The 16,950-nt window shown below is 42.7% G+C and overlaps 1 protein-coding gene across 1 annotated transcript; it reads right to left on the bottom strand.

Moving 5' to 3' along the window:
* Window positions 1-944: 944 nt before the first annotated feature.
* LOC139657197 (glutathione S-transferase P-like) lies at window positions 945-6,635 on the bottom strand. Its single transcript, XM_071534957.1, has 7 exons — window positions 6,515-6,635; window positions 5,874-5,909; window positions 3,737-3,843; window positions 3,519-3,606; window positions 2,512-2,615; window positions 2,260-2,361; window positions 945-1,335 (listed from the first exon to the last, which is right to left on the bottom strand). Coding segments are annotated over exons 1-7 (627 nt in total). The 5' UTR covers window positions 6,516-6,635; the 3' UTR covers window positions 945-1,146.
* Window positions 6,636-16,950: the final 10,315 nt, after the last annotated feature.

The raw sequence follows: 16,950 nt of genomic DNA, 5'->3' as shown, positions 1-16,950 counted from the left end.
TTCTGAGTTCATCCAGTGGGGCTTGAAAAGGTTTTATAAACCCAGGGGTGGTAGAATTTTCTCAACCCAAAAATAAAAATAACTTCTAACAAAAGAACTTCTAGAAGAAGGTGGTCGTCTCTTATTACACATCTCCTTTAAGTGCTAGAACTATAACTTATCATTGATTGTTCATTCTTGTTCATGTGACCTTATACTTTTACTCACTTATACTCCCAAGCTGTAGATTGAATGAACCTGTCAAACTGCCACTCTCTCGTCCTGAGTGAGTCCTTTCTTCCACACTTTATCACACTGTGAGTAACGTGACCATCATGTGCTGCAAATTCCTAAAGTTCCTGTTGTGAATGCTGCTGCAGTACAAGAGGGACAGCTGCTTTCCTAGCTGGTTTCCTATTAATGTGCACTGTCCCTGTTAAATAAACCAGCAAATAAAAATAGTTGCAGACGCACTGAGTACTAGAAACTGCACTTCACCCTGTAGTGAGGCATTATAAAACCCCATAAAACCTGTAACCAGGTAAGAACCTCCTTTGTAAAGAAAGGCTCCTTCATACAAGAATCAGATAAATCCAAAGCCTTATACCTATGGAGGCTCTCACGCTGAAATGTCTTTAACTATTTTGAGCTGATATTCAGGGATGTAGTGGAAGGTAAGCCCAAGGTTTTATAGAAGAATGGAAGAAAACTGCCAAGTCAGATATACACACTACTACATTATTCCGAATATAAAAACCTATCGCACAAAAACAGTAAACATAATATATTGAAATGTACAGTATATGAAGAGTTCAGCTACTCTTGGAGAATAAAGGACTTTAATATTAAAATCCGAAGCTTCTGTCAGCTTTGTAAACTGTTTTCTTCTAATCTGTTCTCATTACCAAAATACCTACACAGCCTGCAAGATGTGGTTTTATGCAAATAAGGCCAGTGAACAGACAGTCATTGTATATTACCTCGTCCCTTTATTGATTCTATAAATCTATACAAGTCTTTAAGTGCACTGATGTAATAAAGGTTGTTGTCAAAAAGGAATTGCCACAATTGTCCACACAATTACAAAAGTGCAAACTTTAACATGGACAAAGACATTAAATAGACAAAGTAAGAACTCTATTATGAATCATGAACATTTGTAGGGATTCACTGTTTTCCGTTGCCGTTGATCGGTAGTTTCTTATAAGCGTCGGAGTCGAGGAAAGCCTTGATTTTGGGGCGTGCCGACATCTTTTCCACGAAGCCCTTGAGGCTGGGGAAGGCGTCCAGGCAGGACGGACTCAGGACCAAGTGGTTGAGCAGAACTTCAAACAGGCTGTAGTCCGCGAACGAAACCTGACCGAGACACCACACAATAACATGAACAAAACAGGACTGGGATCATTTCAACCAATTCAAAATAGGAATAGGCCCTTTTCACCAACATGGCTGCCGTACTTCCTCAGGATATAGCTCACCCATAACTCTGTCTGTGATCACTTATTTTGTATTTCAACATAATGTATAACACAATACAGGGGTTGTCACTGACATATCTTCCTGTTTCTGTTATCAGACGACTGCGCAACTATAAAAAAAAATAGTGACAACACTTTTGAGACTTGCTGACAAAACAAATTCATTGCTGAATTTGTTATTTAAAAAACACCAGCCTTATCCTTTAATTCTCATGGTTTTGGATGTTATGTGTTTATTGCTTCCAGTGACGGTTGCAACCCGTTATCGTCGAAACGGCAAAAGAGCCGCGCGAGCACGGCGTCTATCGGTTGCCATGGTGATGACTGCTTCCGATTCTTCCGGTAGAGTGGCGAGGGCGTCCCATAGCTTGTCAATTCATTTTGTACCCTCCTTGGGAGTGACACTTGGTGGCGAAGTGGTAGTGGGTAGGGGCCGGTTTGGGATGGTGGCCTAGCTCTGAGCAGAACTCCAGTTCGGCATTCCTACCATAGCCATAGCTTTTAGATATAAAAGGATTCTGCTGCAGTGGTTTTGGTTGCAGTCGTGCACACGCCCAGAAATGTCCGGAATATTCAGAAATACGAAAATGTAGGCAGAAGGCCGGCTCTCTGCAAACACACACATTGTCACAGACTACCAATGGGCTAGTAATGATTGAGTAGGATCATTTTTGGATAACTTTATGCTAATTCCAAGGGGGAAAATCCTGCTCATGCCTCTAAACAAAAGAACAAATGTACTGAACTGAAAGGCTAATCCATAAACTACAACATTTTACCAAACACTAGCATGTCTGTTTACCTTGTCGCCAACCAGAAAGCCAGTTTTGTTTTTGGCCATCACTGCTTCAAATTTGGACAAGTGGTTCGGCAGATCTTTAATGTATGCATCTTTGCCAGTTTCCTGTTAAAAGAGACAGCAAGTTATATTTTTTATTATGCGTATGAGCAGACTAGGAGGTTTTGAGCATAGAGTGCTAGTTGCAGAAGGAATATGCGGTATGGGATGCAGTTTTTGTAACAGACTGTATGTACGTTAGGCATTCAGACTTACATATTCTTGGTAAATCAACTTCCCATATTTGAGACGAAGGTCCTCAACACCATCGTTCATCATATCAATGAGGGCGGCCTCCCTGGCGTCCTTCCCATAGGCTCCTGGATGGACAAGCAGTAAAAAAAAAAATATATATAAAAAAAAAAAAAACTAAAATACTTAAAGTTCAGTGTATGCAACAAGGATTTAATACCAAAATTGCAGTTTGGCCATTCGTATTCAATGGATGAAAATTCATGAGCCAATAGAAATTGAACCAAGAGTCGTTCTGAATGAGATGCTTCAAGCTATTGCAACGGTTTCCTAAAAAACAAAAAATCCTACATGAAAAAAATCACTATAATATTCTTATAATATACTGTACATCTATGTTCAGAACCCTTTGTTATTAAAGAAATAGTTCACACTATCTCCTCTCCTCCAACTTAAAGGGGTAGTTCGGTGTTTTGAAACCTGGGCCCAAAGGTCCCATCATGATCCCTATTAATAGAAACCAGAAGTTCGCAACCAGCAGTCAGTTTTGGTTTCTTCTGGCTCTCGTGGAAGCTTACACCGGCTTAGAAGGTAGTGCGTCTTTGAGAAAAAGTAGTTCCTATCCAAATAGAACACAACTATTGAGAGAAAGCTCGTTTTTTTTTTACAGAATTTACATTTTGGGGTGAACTGTTACTTTAAGTGCCACTCCACGCGAGTATATTGGTTAGAAATACAGGCATGTCCGAGATGTTGCTGATTCAGGCTTCTTGCAGCTACTTTAGGATGTGCAACATTTGCTTTTGAGAGGAAGGGGAACCTTGCACAAGTTTTTCCTGTACAAAATAATCTATGCATTTAGTCAAATCTCAGAAGTTGAATTTAATTGAGATTCATATGGTTTCCAAACGACACTCCTCTTCTTCTACAAAGTAGACCTGCAGAAACATCTCAGTGCTTCAATATATGGATACTGACCGAGCCCTGACACATGCAACAATTTATGTAAGGAATATTATAGGGGAAATTACCATGATTGCGCCCCAGGTGTCTAAGAATGGCATTAGACTGGTATAAGATCAAATCTCCATCTTCAAACTTGGGCAGCTGGCCAAAGACCTGGAGTAAATGCAGAAGATTAGGTATTTCACTCAACTGAATTCAAAGAAGCCGAAAGTATACACGTATGAATTTGCAAGCAGAGCAATAGAACACAAGAACAAATACAAAGAGGCCATGATCAACTCACACATGTGGCTTTCAGGTCTCCTTTGAGCCAGTCCTCAAAGTTGACCACGATCTCCTTCCAGTCCTGGCCCTGGTCGGCCAGCAGGATCCTGGTGGCTCCACAGCGGCCTGGGACAGACGCAGCGTTAGCTTGCTTCATTTACAGGGCCGTAACTGATTTAGCATCTGGTATAGAGGATCTAGCTCAACTTAGCCTGGTTGACTGGATATGACTGCAGCGTCCAGAATGACCCTTTGTCATGGGGTAGTCAGATTACCTACCCGGTCTCCCAAACAGGAACTATCTCTCCTAAACTAGTTTGTAGCATTTGTAGTGTTTGAGTGAGCCACGAAAATATCCTGAAAACTGACTTAACAGACTGATTTAACACATTTGTGAACAAATTCAACAACAGATCCCGCTACTGTGATTTTCAATTGACGTTTGGTCAAACTTTTTACAACTTCATTTCACCAAATAGCATTTATATTGATAGACGAGCACATAGCGGAGGGATACCATTTAGGAGAGATAGTTCCTGTTTGGGAGACTGGATCTACTTTTATTTTTAAATACAAATTTTAGTGTAAACCAAGAATAGAAATACAAAATGACAACTGACCAGTTACTGCTTTATTGTCTTAAAAGCGGGATCTGTTGTTGAATCTGTTCACAAACTTGTTAAATGTCAGTTTTCATTCAAATGAATGGGAAGTAAAAATCCTAACACTACAAACTCGTCCAGCTGCATCTGATCTTGGTGAGTAGTTTATATTCTGGTTTTCATGGTGGTCAAGTGCCAAATAACCCCCATGTTAAAACTAAGTGGAATATTGCTTTAAGGCGTTAGTTTTCAATACTTCTAACCTGTTATTAGTTACTTTTTTTAATATTACACTGTCATTACTTTTATTTTTCTTTCATGTTTCCTTTAATGTTTCAATTACTTTTAAAAGTAACTTTCCCCAACACTGCTTTAGGCCTGCAGTAATATCAATATGCATTATGTTTTATGCATTTTTACGCTTTACACTGACTTGCCTGATTATCTATCATATGCATTATGCTATAGGTATTTCATATTGACACAAAAGTACCTTGTCTACAGGACTATGGACATTTCTAGATGAAAAGGCAGGATGAAAAAAATCAACCACTCAAATGTTCCAGATTAGAGCTGAACAATTAAAAAAAAAAAAAATACAATATGAACTATTGCAATTTCCAAATCACAGATTTGGAAATTGCGATTTGGACTCTGTGATTTGGAAATTGCAATAGTTCATATTGCAATTTTTTTGTATTATTAATTGTTCAGCTCTAACCTGGAACATTTCAGTGGTTGATTTTTTTCATCCTGCCTTTTCATCTAGAAATGTCCATAGTCCTGTAGACAAGGTACTTTTGGCATGGGGGTGAGTAGATAATGTCTGAATTTTTTTTAAAATTACTTTAAGAGAGAGACGCGTCCAAAATGGATTAATAAATAAGATGTTTTACAGCTCCGGTTCATCTTTGGCCCATGAATCAAGTGTAATATATCACCTAACGGTAACATGAAGAGCTGTAATAGGGCTGTGGCACATCTCAGTGGAACTGAACAGGCTGTCAGAACAAAAAGTTACATGTTGTAACATAGGATAGGTTTATTCTGGCTATACTGGTTTGTTATCACATTATGTCATCCACACTAAGTCAATCCATTTGTTGTGAAGTTTGAATAAATTCATAGGTTTTGGGTAATGTGCATGTTCATTTCAAGTGGCTCTTGGCTTGTCGCATAATTACAATCTGTTTGGACTTTGCTGTCTGTCCTGCGATGACAGATTTATCCTGCCATTCCTCCAACATAATCTATTCAAACTCTGTTATTATAGTGCATTTACAAAGAAACATGAAAAGAATTGGAAGAATATTAATCAGAACCTCTCCATATCTCAATAAACCAGGCAGATGGATAGATATGTATATCAGACTGTAGTAGTCACATGACAGGTTTAGCTGTCATGTGACAGTGACATGTGACTGTCAAGTGTGCACCACTTATCCAGGCAGTGTGAGATCTGCTGACTGGCTGCATTAGAAGAGGAGTTTATTTTTATTTGTTTCTAATAAAAAAAATTCTATCTTTCAGGAGAGAGAGCTGTCTTTCACTCACCTCTGACTGCAAAGTAGGTGATGGTGTATGGAGGCACTGAGGAGAGACAAAACACAAACCAAAAATCAATCAATTCAACGAAAGCATGTTCCCATTTATCACTTACACACACACCTGCATTATTACCTCCGCCAAGGAGGTTATGTTTTCGGTGCCGTTTGTTTGTCTGTTAGCAGGATTACGGAAAAACTACTGGGCCGACTTTCATGAAACTTCGTGGAAGGGTGTAGCATGGGCCAAGGAAGAACCCATAAAATTTTGGAGGGGATCCGGATCCGACTCACGAACAAGCAACACTAATAGCACGAACCTTGGCGGAGGTCTGCGCTCTCCGAGTGCCCTTCTAGTTTGATAGTAAATTCACTTAATCACTTGCCGATTGTAAATCAATTCAATCACTCGCTCATTTTCTTAAAATGACATAACCAGTAGTTATTACAATTATAAATCAAAGGTAAAACGCGCCACTATTCACTGGCAACATTACATAAGCAATCTGTTTTCACCATATGCAATCTGCAGATTTCATAATTTGCATTATTCACTATTTGCATGATAACAGCCTGCACAGACTCAGCTACTGCGATTCTAGAAATCCGATGGAAAGGATCGAGTTGTTTTGTTGCAGCTGTGGAACTTACTAGTGCTGGATCAGGCAGGAATGCTTGCAGGAAGCTGGGTCTACTAGAGTTGGTCGGATTATGTAAATTTACGTAAGGAGTTCCGCTGTGGGTGGCAGACAGGAGTCAAGTGAGCAAACCGGAACAAAGGCTCCGGTAGTAGTCTGCTTTCTGCTGAGTCATGGTGACTGAAGGCGGTTCCACAGATACCTATGGGCGGAACAGAAGGCTGAGGGTGCTGGAACCGGGCTGTCTTCCAAGAATAAGACTTCCGGTCCGATTTTTTTTTCAGAATAAAAGCGTAATTTCTACAACTCCACAACACTCAAATATTGACTAAAAACAAATATTTTTGCACAAAAAACAAGTAATTAAGCAACAAAATACGACTATACAATCTCTACAATGTTTTCCCATGATAAGAATTGTTGTAATCATTTAGTTGAAAGTTCCCCTCTACATTTAAACTTTGGCATTTAGATTTGGCATTTTTGGACTACATAGGCTACACAGATATAAACACTACACAGGTCACCTTTCATTGTAACTGCACAAGTTATGTCAAAACACTCCTCATAGACCTACTACTGCAGTCAGAAATATCAGAAAGTGTAATATATGCAGCGTTTTATAGTTACAAAATGGCACATCTTATGGCTTTTTTCATTATTATTTTGACATCAAACATTAATATGGGTGCTCACTTATTGAATTTGATGATTAAATACAAAATAATTGGTTTAAAACAGTATTTATACATGTTTAAAATATTGCGCTTTTATTTTGAAGGCTAAACGCCCAAACGTTTTGGGGGGTTTTTCAGGATAAAAGTAAGTAATAAAAGTAAATAAATAATAAAAGTAATAATCTTAAAATCCACGACATTCAAATACTGACTAAAAACTTGTTTTTGCACAAAAGAATTATAATTAAGCAACAAAATGCAACTATACAATATATAGGCCTACAATGTTTTTCTACGATAATAATTGTTCTAATCCCCTCTACAACACCTGGAAGGCACTAAGACCCATGCTAGGTTGCTTTTTATTGACTTCTCTTCTGCCTTTAATTGTATTCAACCCCATATTCTTGCACAAAGGCTCATATGTAATTTTGATTTGGATTTTAATATTGTTTGGTGGCTTGTGGACTTCTTAACTGACCGTTCTCAGAGGGTGAGAAAATGGGGCCCTCTCTGGTGCTCTTAAATCTTCTACTAAGCTAAACTAACCTGAGCTAGTGACCCCCTCCCCCACCCACCCCACACACTGATTACAAGCCTGACTATGGTCACGGATTGTGCAATAATGGGAGTTTTGAATGGCACTGTGCAATACTTTTCATGGTGACTATGTAATATTACCCACGACGTAATGCTACCAATGACGACCTGCACTCTTTATACATGACTTGAATTCTAATTCTTTTCTATTCTTATTTACTTATTTTGTTTTTGTATTTTATGTCTAAAAACTGTCTTGAAAGTGTGTCTCTTACTGTGTCTGCACTATGTTTTTATGTTTTTATGTTGCACTAGAGAGACTGGCAAACAAGACTTTTTGTTATACTGGACTGGTATAATGACAATGAATTGAACTGAATTGAATTGAATTGAATTGAATTGAATTGAATTGAATTGAATTGAATTGAATTGAATTGAATACTGGTTCGCCACAAGGGTGTGTCCTCTCACCCCTGCTATTTGTGTTGTACACCAATGACTGTGTGAGCCACCATGAGTCCAGATATGTTATTAAATTTGCAGATGATTCTGTTGAACTGAGCCTTCTAAAGGATGGTGAGACCTGCCATGGCCCAATTGTTAATGAGTTTGCACACTGGTGTAACAAATCTTTTCTTAAACTCAATGGCTCTGTTCGAAACCGTTCCCTATTACAGAAATAGTGCACTATATAGTGTATCCGCCATTTTCTACTAGTGTCCGAATTCTCAACGGTTAATTTGATTCACTAAATAGTCCACTATAAGATACCCACAATGCACTACAAATTGTAGTGAACAGACAGTGTACCCTACAATTTCTCCTGTATACCACAATGCAATGTGATCGTGTCTTACCGAAGAAGAAGAAACAGCTAGCTAACATGTTAGCTAATAGAAACTGGTCTATTTACCGGTTGACAGCGTTAGCAAATCAACAAAACGTATTAGACTCCTCATTCGAGTTTCCTCCGTTTTGAACCAAGAGCAGCAAAACTGCAGGAATCATCGTTACAGGTCAGCTGACTACTTTATCCACCAATACAGGACAGGAGGTGATATGAAAGCTTCTGCTAGTCATTAGCTCACAAGCTTGTTTACCAAACCAAAACAGCTTGCTGCCATTAGCAGACAGCACCAAAGTTGACAAAACCACACTTGCACATGATTAGAATTTCAACAATTTATTTGTAATTTAATGCTGAAAACTTGTCAAAATCAATACGACCTGAGTCCATTTCAACCTGCTGTCATGATGCTTGGTTTATTTACGTGATGCTGGGCGCATCCCGGTGCGTCACACGAATATCCAGCGCATTTTTTTGACGCAATTATATTTACTGTAGTGTCCGAAATTTCGTTTGGTCGTTGCCCATATAGTTCACTATATGATAAACACTACATGGGGAATAGTGAGTGAGGGAATGAGTGAACCATTCCGAACGCAGCCAATGTGTCTAAGACCAAAGAAATGGCCATTGATTTTCGCAGAGGAGTTGCTGCCCCCCCACCTACCCTTCTTTTTTTCATTTTTTTTTCATACTTTTATTGCAATTAATTCATAAATCAGTACAACCACAAAATGTCCAGTATATTTTCATGTCCTTGCAATTATTATTATTATTATTATTTTTTTTCATTTTTTGTGTTTTATACACCCGGTGATACAAACAGAAGAAACCCCCCCCCCAAAAAAACCATATTCATCCATACACATACATACATAGCTTCATACACACATACGGATATATCTACACTCACTTATATAAATTAACTAAAAAGGTTGTTAATTATACTAACTAAAGATAACCGGGACAAACAAACGAAAAAAAAGAGTGTATGTGTGTGTGTCTACTCCTCCTCTAAGATGTGTTCACTGAGTATGTCTATATGATTATTTGTTTTCCCAAGATCTGCCTCTGTCCTTTTGTAAATTCTTTTGTTAATCTGAGTTTAAGTAATTTCATAAATTAATTGATGGCCTCATATCTCATCCACTTAAACCAACGTCTTTATACTCTGTCTCTTCATTTCTAACTCTATAAGTTATTCTCTCCATTTCTGAGATTTCCTGTATCGTTACTTTCCATCTTTGAACTGATGGACTTGGAGATTTTAGCCAATTCCTAGTTATTTGCTTCAGGGCTGCGATTCTGAGTATTCTATATAGGTACTGGTCCACCTACCCTTATTAATGGTGAGCAGGTAGAGGTGGTACAGCAGTATAAATACCTGGGGACAATTTTAGATGATGATTTATGCTTTGAGCCTAATGTGGAGGCAATTGTAAATAAAGGTCATCAACGTTTATTCTTTTTAAGGTAGCTCTGTAATTTTAATGTGGGGAAGTCTCTTATGAAAATCTTCTATTCATCCTGCATTGAGTCTATTCTTACTTTTGCTCTCATCTGCTGGTTCGGTAATTTAAATCAGAGAGAAAAGAACCTGTTAAGAGGAATTGTGAAGTTGTGCTCTAAAATCACTGGCACTGGCCTCAATGATCTTAGTTATATCTATCAGAAGAGAGTTACTAAGAAAGCTCAGGATGTTCTTCAGGAGCCCCTGCACCCTCTTTTCTCTGAGTTTTCCCTTCTTCCCTCTGGGCGGAGGTTCAGGCTCAGTAACAGATTCCAGCGCTCTTTTATCTCTGAGGCAATCCGCAGATTGAATGTGTAGGCCAGTGGTTCTCAACATGGGGTCCGGGGACCACCAGGGGTCCTTGAGGGGGTTCCAGGGGGTCCCCAGCAAATTGATGAATCGTTAAACTTCAGCATTATTTCATTTACAAGTTAACGCAATTAGAGAATGTAGAAGAATGACTGTTCTGATCATAGTTTCGCTGTTATCTCTCTACCTACAATATAGATAGTCATGGAATTCTGGACAAAATCATATCTGACAATAAAAATATTCTCAGATTTGACAAAATCTCATCAAATGGGGGTCCGTGGATCTAATGTGGACTAAATTAGGGGTCCTTGATATGAAAAAGGTTGAGAATCACTGGTGTATAGGCTATGTGCAGTTAGGTGTGTGAAACAAGGGCCTGTTCCCTCGCTGTGGAATGCATAATTGTTGTGTCTGTGATTAATGTAAGTTAAGCTTATTTGTATGCGGTTTAGATTGTTCTAAGTTGCCAATCGGCGCTGCTAAACCCAGTGTAACACATTACACATACGCCGATGTTTTATGAATGAAATGGTGATGTCACGTGTAATTGTGTTTAGAGCACAGAAATGGTGTATTTTGTATTATATATATATATTGGTAACGTAAGTCAAGTGTCTAGCTTATGCTTTGTAGTAGGCTATGTTATTTATACCTATTAATGTACACTTATAATGTGTGTTTTTTTCTGGTTTATTATAGAAACCAACAATGCATTCATATCAACAGTGTATATGGACTCAATCTACATTAAATGGATAAACAGATAAACGTGTTTTAATGGACACACCACCTGTGATAGTCTAATTCCTTGAGCCAGACTCCTTTCCTCCATAAGAGTAGAACCTCACTCTTTTACAAGGTCCTTCGAGCAGACTAAAGACTATTACAACGGATCAGGACAGCAATAAAACTCGGTCAAGAAGACAAAGAAACCCCCCTGCATATCTTCAGGAATATGAAACACAATACATAAACTCAAGCCAAAGTAATTCTACTAAAGCAGCAGAGGCAACCCATGAGAACGAGCACTGCCCCCCAGAGGCAGAATTAGGTAGTACAGCTACTCACCAACCATTAACCATGTCACTATCTGATGAAGTGAGGCAACTCAGAGAAATGGTGATGGATCTTGGACTGGCCATTCAGAATAGGGAAGGAAGAATATCTTATCCACCTTATGTAAGTTCTCAGTGCTCCTCCAGGTTTAGCGGTCAACAATCACTAACCCAAGGCTCACCAATACAGCAGCATGGAAGTCAGTCCAATAGTAACCAACCTAAAATTGCTATTGCGCAAGAACTGTGTGACCGTCTATCCCAGTATCAGGGACAGATGACAACAAGACAACCAACATCACCAACCACAATCTGCAGAAGATCAAACTTCCCAGCTCCTCTAGAAATTCCAGTCCTGCCAGCTAGCATAAGACCATATCAGCAAGCCCAAGATCATAACACAGGGATAGGACAGCAATCACTAAGCCATAACCAGGGACCGTTACAAGCTGGTAGCCAGTCCTCATCATCCCAGTCCTCCCTGTCTCCGTCCCCCAGTGATTCCAGTCTGCACGAGGGAGGTAGCGAAGTAATGGAAGGGCTAAGCTATACCCAAAACAATGATGCCTCGGGACCCTTACCAATACCTGTGGTGAGGCACCCACCGGAAGTTCAACCATGGAGGTATCCTGGGCCTCATAATGATCAACAATCATACCTCACTGCGGTCCAGCAATACACCACCCAGTCACCCATGCAGGCTATCTGATGCCCTGATCTGCATACTGGCCCCTGGGCCCTTTGGGATATCAGGGTTATGTAGCACCAGGTTTTGCTCCCAGTCATTCATACCAGCCTCAGCCTTCCCCTATGGCCTCTAGTAGTCAGCTGCAGCTCCAGCCTCGGCCTGCAGTCTCCAGCCAGCCGCAGCTCCAGCCTCCGTCTACAGTCTTCAGCCAGCTGCAGTCCCAGCCTCCGCCTGCAGTCACCAGCCATCTGCAGCTCCAGCCTCAGCCTGCAGTCACCAGCCAGCCGCAGCACCAGCCTCCGCCTGCAGTCACCAGCCATCTGCAGCTCCAGCCTCAGCCTGCAGTCACCAGCCAGCCACAGCACCAGCCTCCGCCTGCAGTCACCAGCCAGCCGCAGCTCCAGCCTCCACCTGCAGTCTCCAGCCAGCAGCAGCTCCAGCCTCCACCTACCATCTTCAGCCAGCTGCACCCCCAGCCTCCGCCTACAGTCTCCAGCCAGCTGCAGCCCCAGCCCCCGCCTGCAGCCACCAGCCAGCCGCAGCTCCAGCCTCCGCCTGCAGTCTCAAGCCAGCCGCAGCTCCAGCCTCCGCTTACCGTCTTCAGCCAGCTGCACCCCCAGCCTCCACCTACAGTCTTCAGCCAGCTGCACCCCCAGCCTCAGCCTGCAGTCTCCAGCCAGCCGCAACTCCAGCCTCCGCCTGCAGTCTTCAACCAGCTGCACCCCCAGCCTCCGCCTGCAGTCTTCAGCCAGCTGCACCCCCAGCCTTCGCCTACTGCCTTCAGCCAGCTGCAGCTCCAGCCTCCGCCTACAGCCTTGTCCCGCCCGCTGCAGTCCCAGCCTCCACCTACCGTCTTTGGCCCGCTTCAGCCCCAGCCTCTGGCCACAGCCTACAGTGGCCAGCTATGCCCCCAGCCTCTAACAACTGTCTCTGGTGGCCAGCTGCAGTCACAGCCACCACCTGTACTACAAGGTTTTGTCTTAAGTCACCAAGTGCAGCCCCACCCTCCACTGGTCTCCTCCTCCCTGCACCACTCAGTACAACATCAGTCCTACCCCCAAGCCCCTCCCATACCTTTATTGCCACCTTTATTGCCAACTTCATCCCACCAGCCAGATGGCAACTCGTTTCCCCCATATTATCCAGTACTGTCCCATCAATCCCAAAGATCAGCAGGTCCCTATCTCCATAGGTCAAGTCGCATTGAAGGACCTTCATTTCCCCATTTCCGTAATGAGGATCCCCAGGAGTTTGTCATGCTGAAAATGGCATTAGAAAACCTGCTGCCAAGAGATGAGACAGAACACTATAAATATCACATCCTTCTTGATCATCTGAAGTTAGATACTGCCCGCCATCTTGCCCTGGCCTATGCTAACCACCCTCAACCTTATACCTCTGCACTTGAAGCCCTTGAGCACAAGTATGGCCAGCGACATCAGATAGTCTTGCGGGAGATATCCATGATCCTGGGACTCCCAGCCATACGCCCTGGTGATGGAAGAGGCTTTAATGATTTTGCCATCTGTATTAGGGCCCTGGTTGGCTTACTTCATTCTTGGGGCCAAGGTCAAGGTGCTGCAGAGCTGGCTGGTGCATCTCACGTCCAGCGGTTGCTCAGCAAAGTCCCCCCTGAACAAGTGGCAAGCTATGCACGGTACTCTCGTGCCACCAGACCAGGGGAACCTCATAACCTAGTGGACTTCAGCAATTGGCTACAAGAAGAAGCAGAATGTCAGTCTGTGGCATTACAAGTGGGTCGTGCTTGGAGCAGTCAGAGTGTCCCGTACAGCAGAGAAAGGAGAACACAAAGGGCAGTGCAGCCCTCAACTACTTTCCTTCATGGAGTCAGCCAGGCCCCGTTAAAGGCACTCCCCCAAGGGAAACAAAAGTCAAGTAAACAACAATCCACGGACAGTAGCTCAAAGGCCTCCTGCCCATTGTGTACCGGCAAGGATCATCACCTTAGTCGGAGTGAAGATTTCCTGTAGCTCGATACTGAGGGTCGTAAGAAGTGGATCATGGAGAAGATGCGCTGTTGGTGGTGCGGTAGGTCTCATAGAGCAGCCAATTGTGATCTTAAGAGGTCATGCCCCAAATGTAAAGGAAGACATTTGGGAGTCCTGCACGAGGTCAACGAGCGAAAAGGGGACTCTGGTATCTTCTACTTCAGTCGTTCCAGTGTCTCATCTAAGGTCCTCTTGAAAGTGGTAAACGTTTTACTGAGTCATCAAGGTTGTACCCTCGAAACCTATGCAATATTGGATGACGGATCACAGAGAACCATTCTCTTGGCCCCAGCAGCACAGCAACTAGGTTTGAAAGGTGAGGCAGAGTGCCTAGCTCTCTGTACTGTTCGACAAGAAACAGAGACTATTAAAGGTACCACTGTAGACTTCACCATTTTTTTTTTTATGACGACATGCAGCAAAGGACCGCGGGCCGGATTCGAACCCTGCGGGAAGGACTGAGCCTTACGGTATGCACTCTACTCGGTGAGCCACCAGGGCGCCCCTGTAGACTTCACCATTGCTCCAGCCACAAAGGCTCAAAGGACGAACCGTATTGAGAAGGCGTTTACTGCTCAGAAGTTGGGCCTGTCAGACCAAACTTACCCAATTAAAGCCCTCCAGAGATGGTTTCACCATCTACGGGGCCTCCCTATCGAACCATTCCATAATGTTCAACCCTTGCTGTTGATTGGGGCTGACCACCCCCATTTGTTGTGCCCAATTGAGCATGTGCGTTTTGGAGCCTCCGGAGAACCAGCAGCATTCCACATGCCACTGGGATGGGCACTTCAAGGACCAACTATGCTGGCAGAATCTCCGAAGTCACCATCCCAGTGCCTCTACGTAAGCAGCTGCTCCTCCCTGACCAAACTCCAGAAAGATGTGGAGAGATTGTGGCAGGTTGATGTACTGCCATACCAGAATGGAAAGGCAGAGGTGAGGTCAAAGCTGGATCAGGAGGCTATGGATCGCCTTGAGGAGCTAACCACTAAAGAGATGGTGGATGGTATCAATCGGTATGCCACCCCTCTCTTTTGCGTACCAAGAACGCACCTACTCTACATGCCCCTAAGGAGGCGGTGATACCGGCCCTCTGCAGCACAGAGCGTCGGTTGCTGCGTAATCCAGAGTGTGCAGTCATTTATGAGCAAGAAATCCAGAAACTCTTGGATGCTGGCCATGTGAAGAAGCTGACACCTGAGGAGGTGTCTGAAGGAACAGAGTCCTGGTACATCCCCCACCATCTGGTGGAACATAACGGAAAGCATGGGTTGATCTTTAACTGCTCCTATCAGTGCCAGGGAGAAACCCTCAACTCCTACCTGTCACCCGGACCACCTCTAGGCTCATCACTACTGGGAGTGCTTCTTCGTTTTCGGCAGTACTCGGTGGCCATCAGCGGAGATATAAGAGCTATGTTTCACCAAGTAAGGCTACTACCCCGAGACAGACCCCTACTCCGATTCCTGTGGCGGAACATGAGACGTGAAGACCCAGCTGATGTGTATGAATGGCAGGTCCTTCCATTTGGTACAACTACAGCCCTTGCTGTGCCACTTATGCACTACAGAGACTGGTCAAGGAGCAACCAACCCAGAAAGAGGCCCAAGAGTCAGTAGCCAAATTTCTACATAGACAACTGTTTGCAAAGTCTTCTGACAATGCAGGAGGCAAAGATCCTGTTGGATAACTTACGTTCACTGCTCGCTACCGGAGGCTTTGAGATTAGACAATGGGCAAGCAACATCCCTGAGGTAGTGGAGCACCTGCCAACAGCTGCACAGTCTGAACACAGAGCTCTGGTTGAGTCAAGACTGCCCAGACCCACATGAAGGTACCTTGGGGCTAAGCTGGCATTGCTCAAAGGACGTCCTGGGTTATAAACATCGCCCAGTTGAGTACAAGATCCTGACCCTGCGCAATGTTTATAAGGTCTTAGCAAGCCAGTTTGACCCACTTGGCTTCATCATACCCTTTAGATTAGATTAGACAGCTTTATTAATCCCCAATGGGGAAACTCATTTGCCACCAAGTCAACTCATACAGACAACAAACAAAATAGACATTGCACTTCACAGTAAAACAACAAATAGTTAACACCATAAAAAGCCATTTGAGACATAATTAACAGCTGAAAGGTGCTATGGAACTAGACCACATCTAGGAATGTTCATTAAAAAATCTTACCGCTGCTGGAACAAAAGACCTTCTGAGGCATCACTAGTCGCACTGAGGCTTCACTAGTCGCTCATTGAAAGAGCTTCTGAGTCCGTTAAAAACACTGTGTAACGGGTGGCCTTCAAAATACAGAACCGTTTTTAGTTTGGCCCTTGTTCTCTTTTCTACAGTGACCTCAAGTGAATCTGGGGTAAGGCCGATCACTGAGCCAGCCTTTCTAGTCAACTTATTGATCCTGTTTTTATCATCCGCAGTGATGCTGCCCCCCCAGCACAGCACAGCATAAAAGAGGACACTAGCTAAGATTCCCTGATAAAAAACATGAAGAAACTTCTTGCTAATATCAAAGGATCTAAGCTTCCTCAAGACGAAAAGTCTTGACTGAGCCTTCTTGAATACAACCTCAGTATTCTTTTTCCAGTTTAATTTACATTTACGTCCAGGTAGACGGCAAGATATTTGTAAGACTGGACAATTTCTATCTGCTGACCCTTAATTATCACTGGGAAGACCTCCTCCTTCTTCCTTCTGAAATCAATAATTAACTCTTTGGTCTTCCCAACATTCAGTTTTAAAAAATTTGCATCACACCAGCTGACAAATGATTCGACCTCTCTTTTGTAGGCCTGG

The sequence above is a fragment of the Centroberyx affinis genome, unplaced genomic scaffold, assembly GCF_046629955.1.
Source record: "Centroberyx affinis isolate AG114_WGS23_722 - 3 ecotype Tasmania unplaced genomic scaffold, CSIRO-AGI_Caff_v1 ptg002639l_1, whole genome shotgun sequence".
Taxonomy (NCBI): Eukaryota; Metazoa; Chordata; class Actinopteri; order Beryciformes; family Berycidae; genus Centroberyx; species Centroberyx affinis.
This window is presented reverse-complemented; position numbering and strand designations above follow the sequence as displayed.

Bases quoted from the DNA above. Each gene is read 5' to 3' on its own strand.
- LOC139657197 (XM_071534957.1), bottom strand. The intron at 3,844-5,873 runs GTGAGTGAAAGA...CGTCTGTCCCAG, and splicing joins CACCTACTTTGCAGTCAGAG to GCCGCTGTGGAGCCACCAGG. The intron at 2,362-2,511 runs GTAAGTCTGAAT...CTCTTTTAACAG, and splicing joins AGTTGATTTACCAAGAATAT to GAAACTGGCAAAGATGCATA.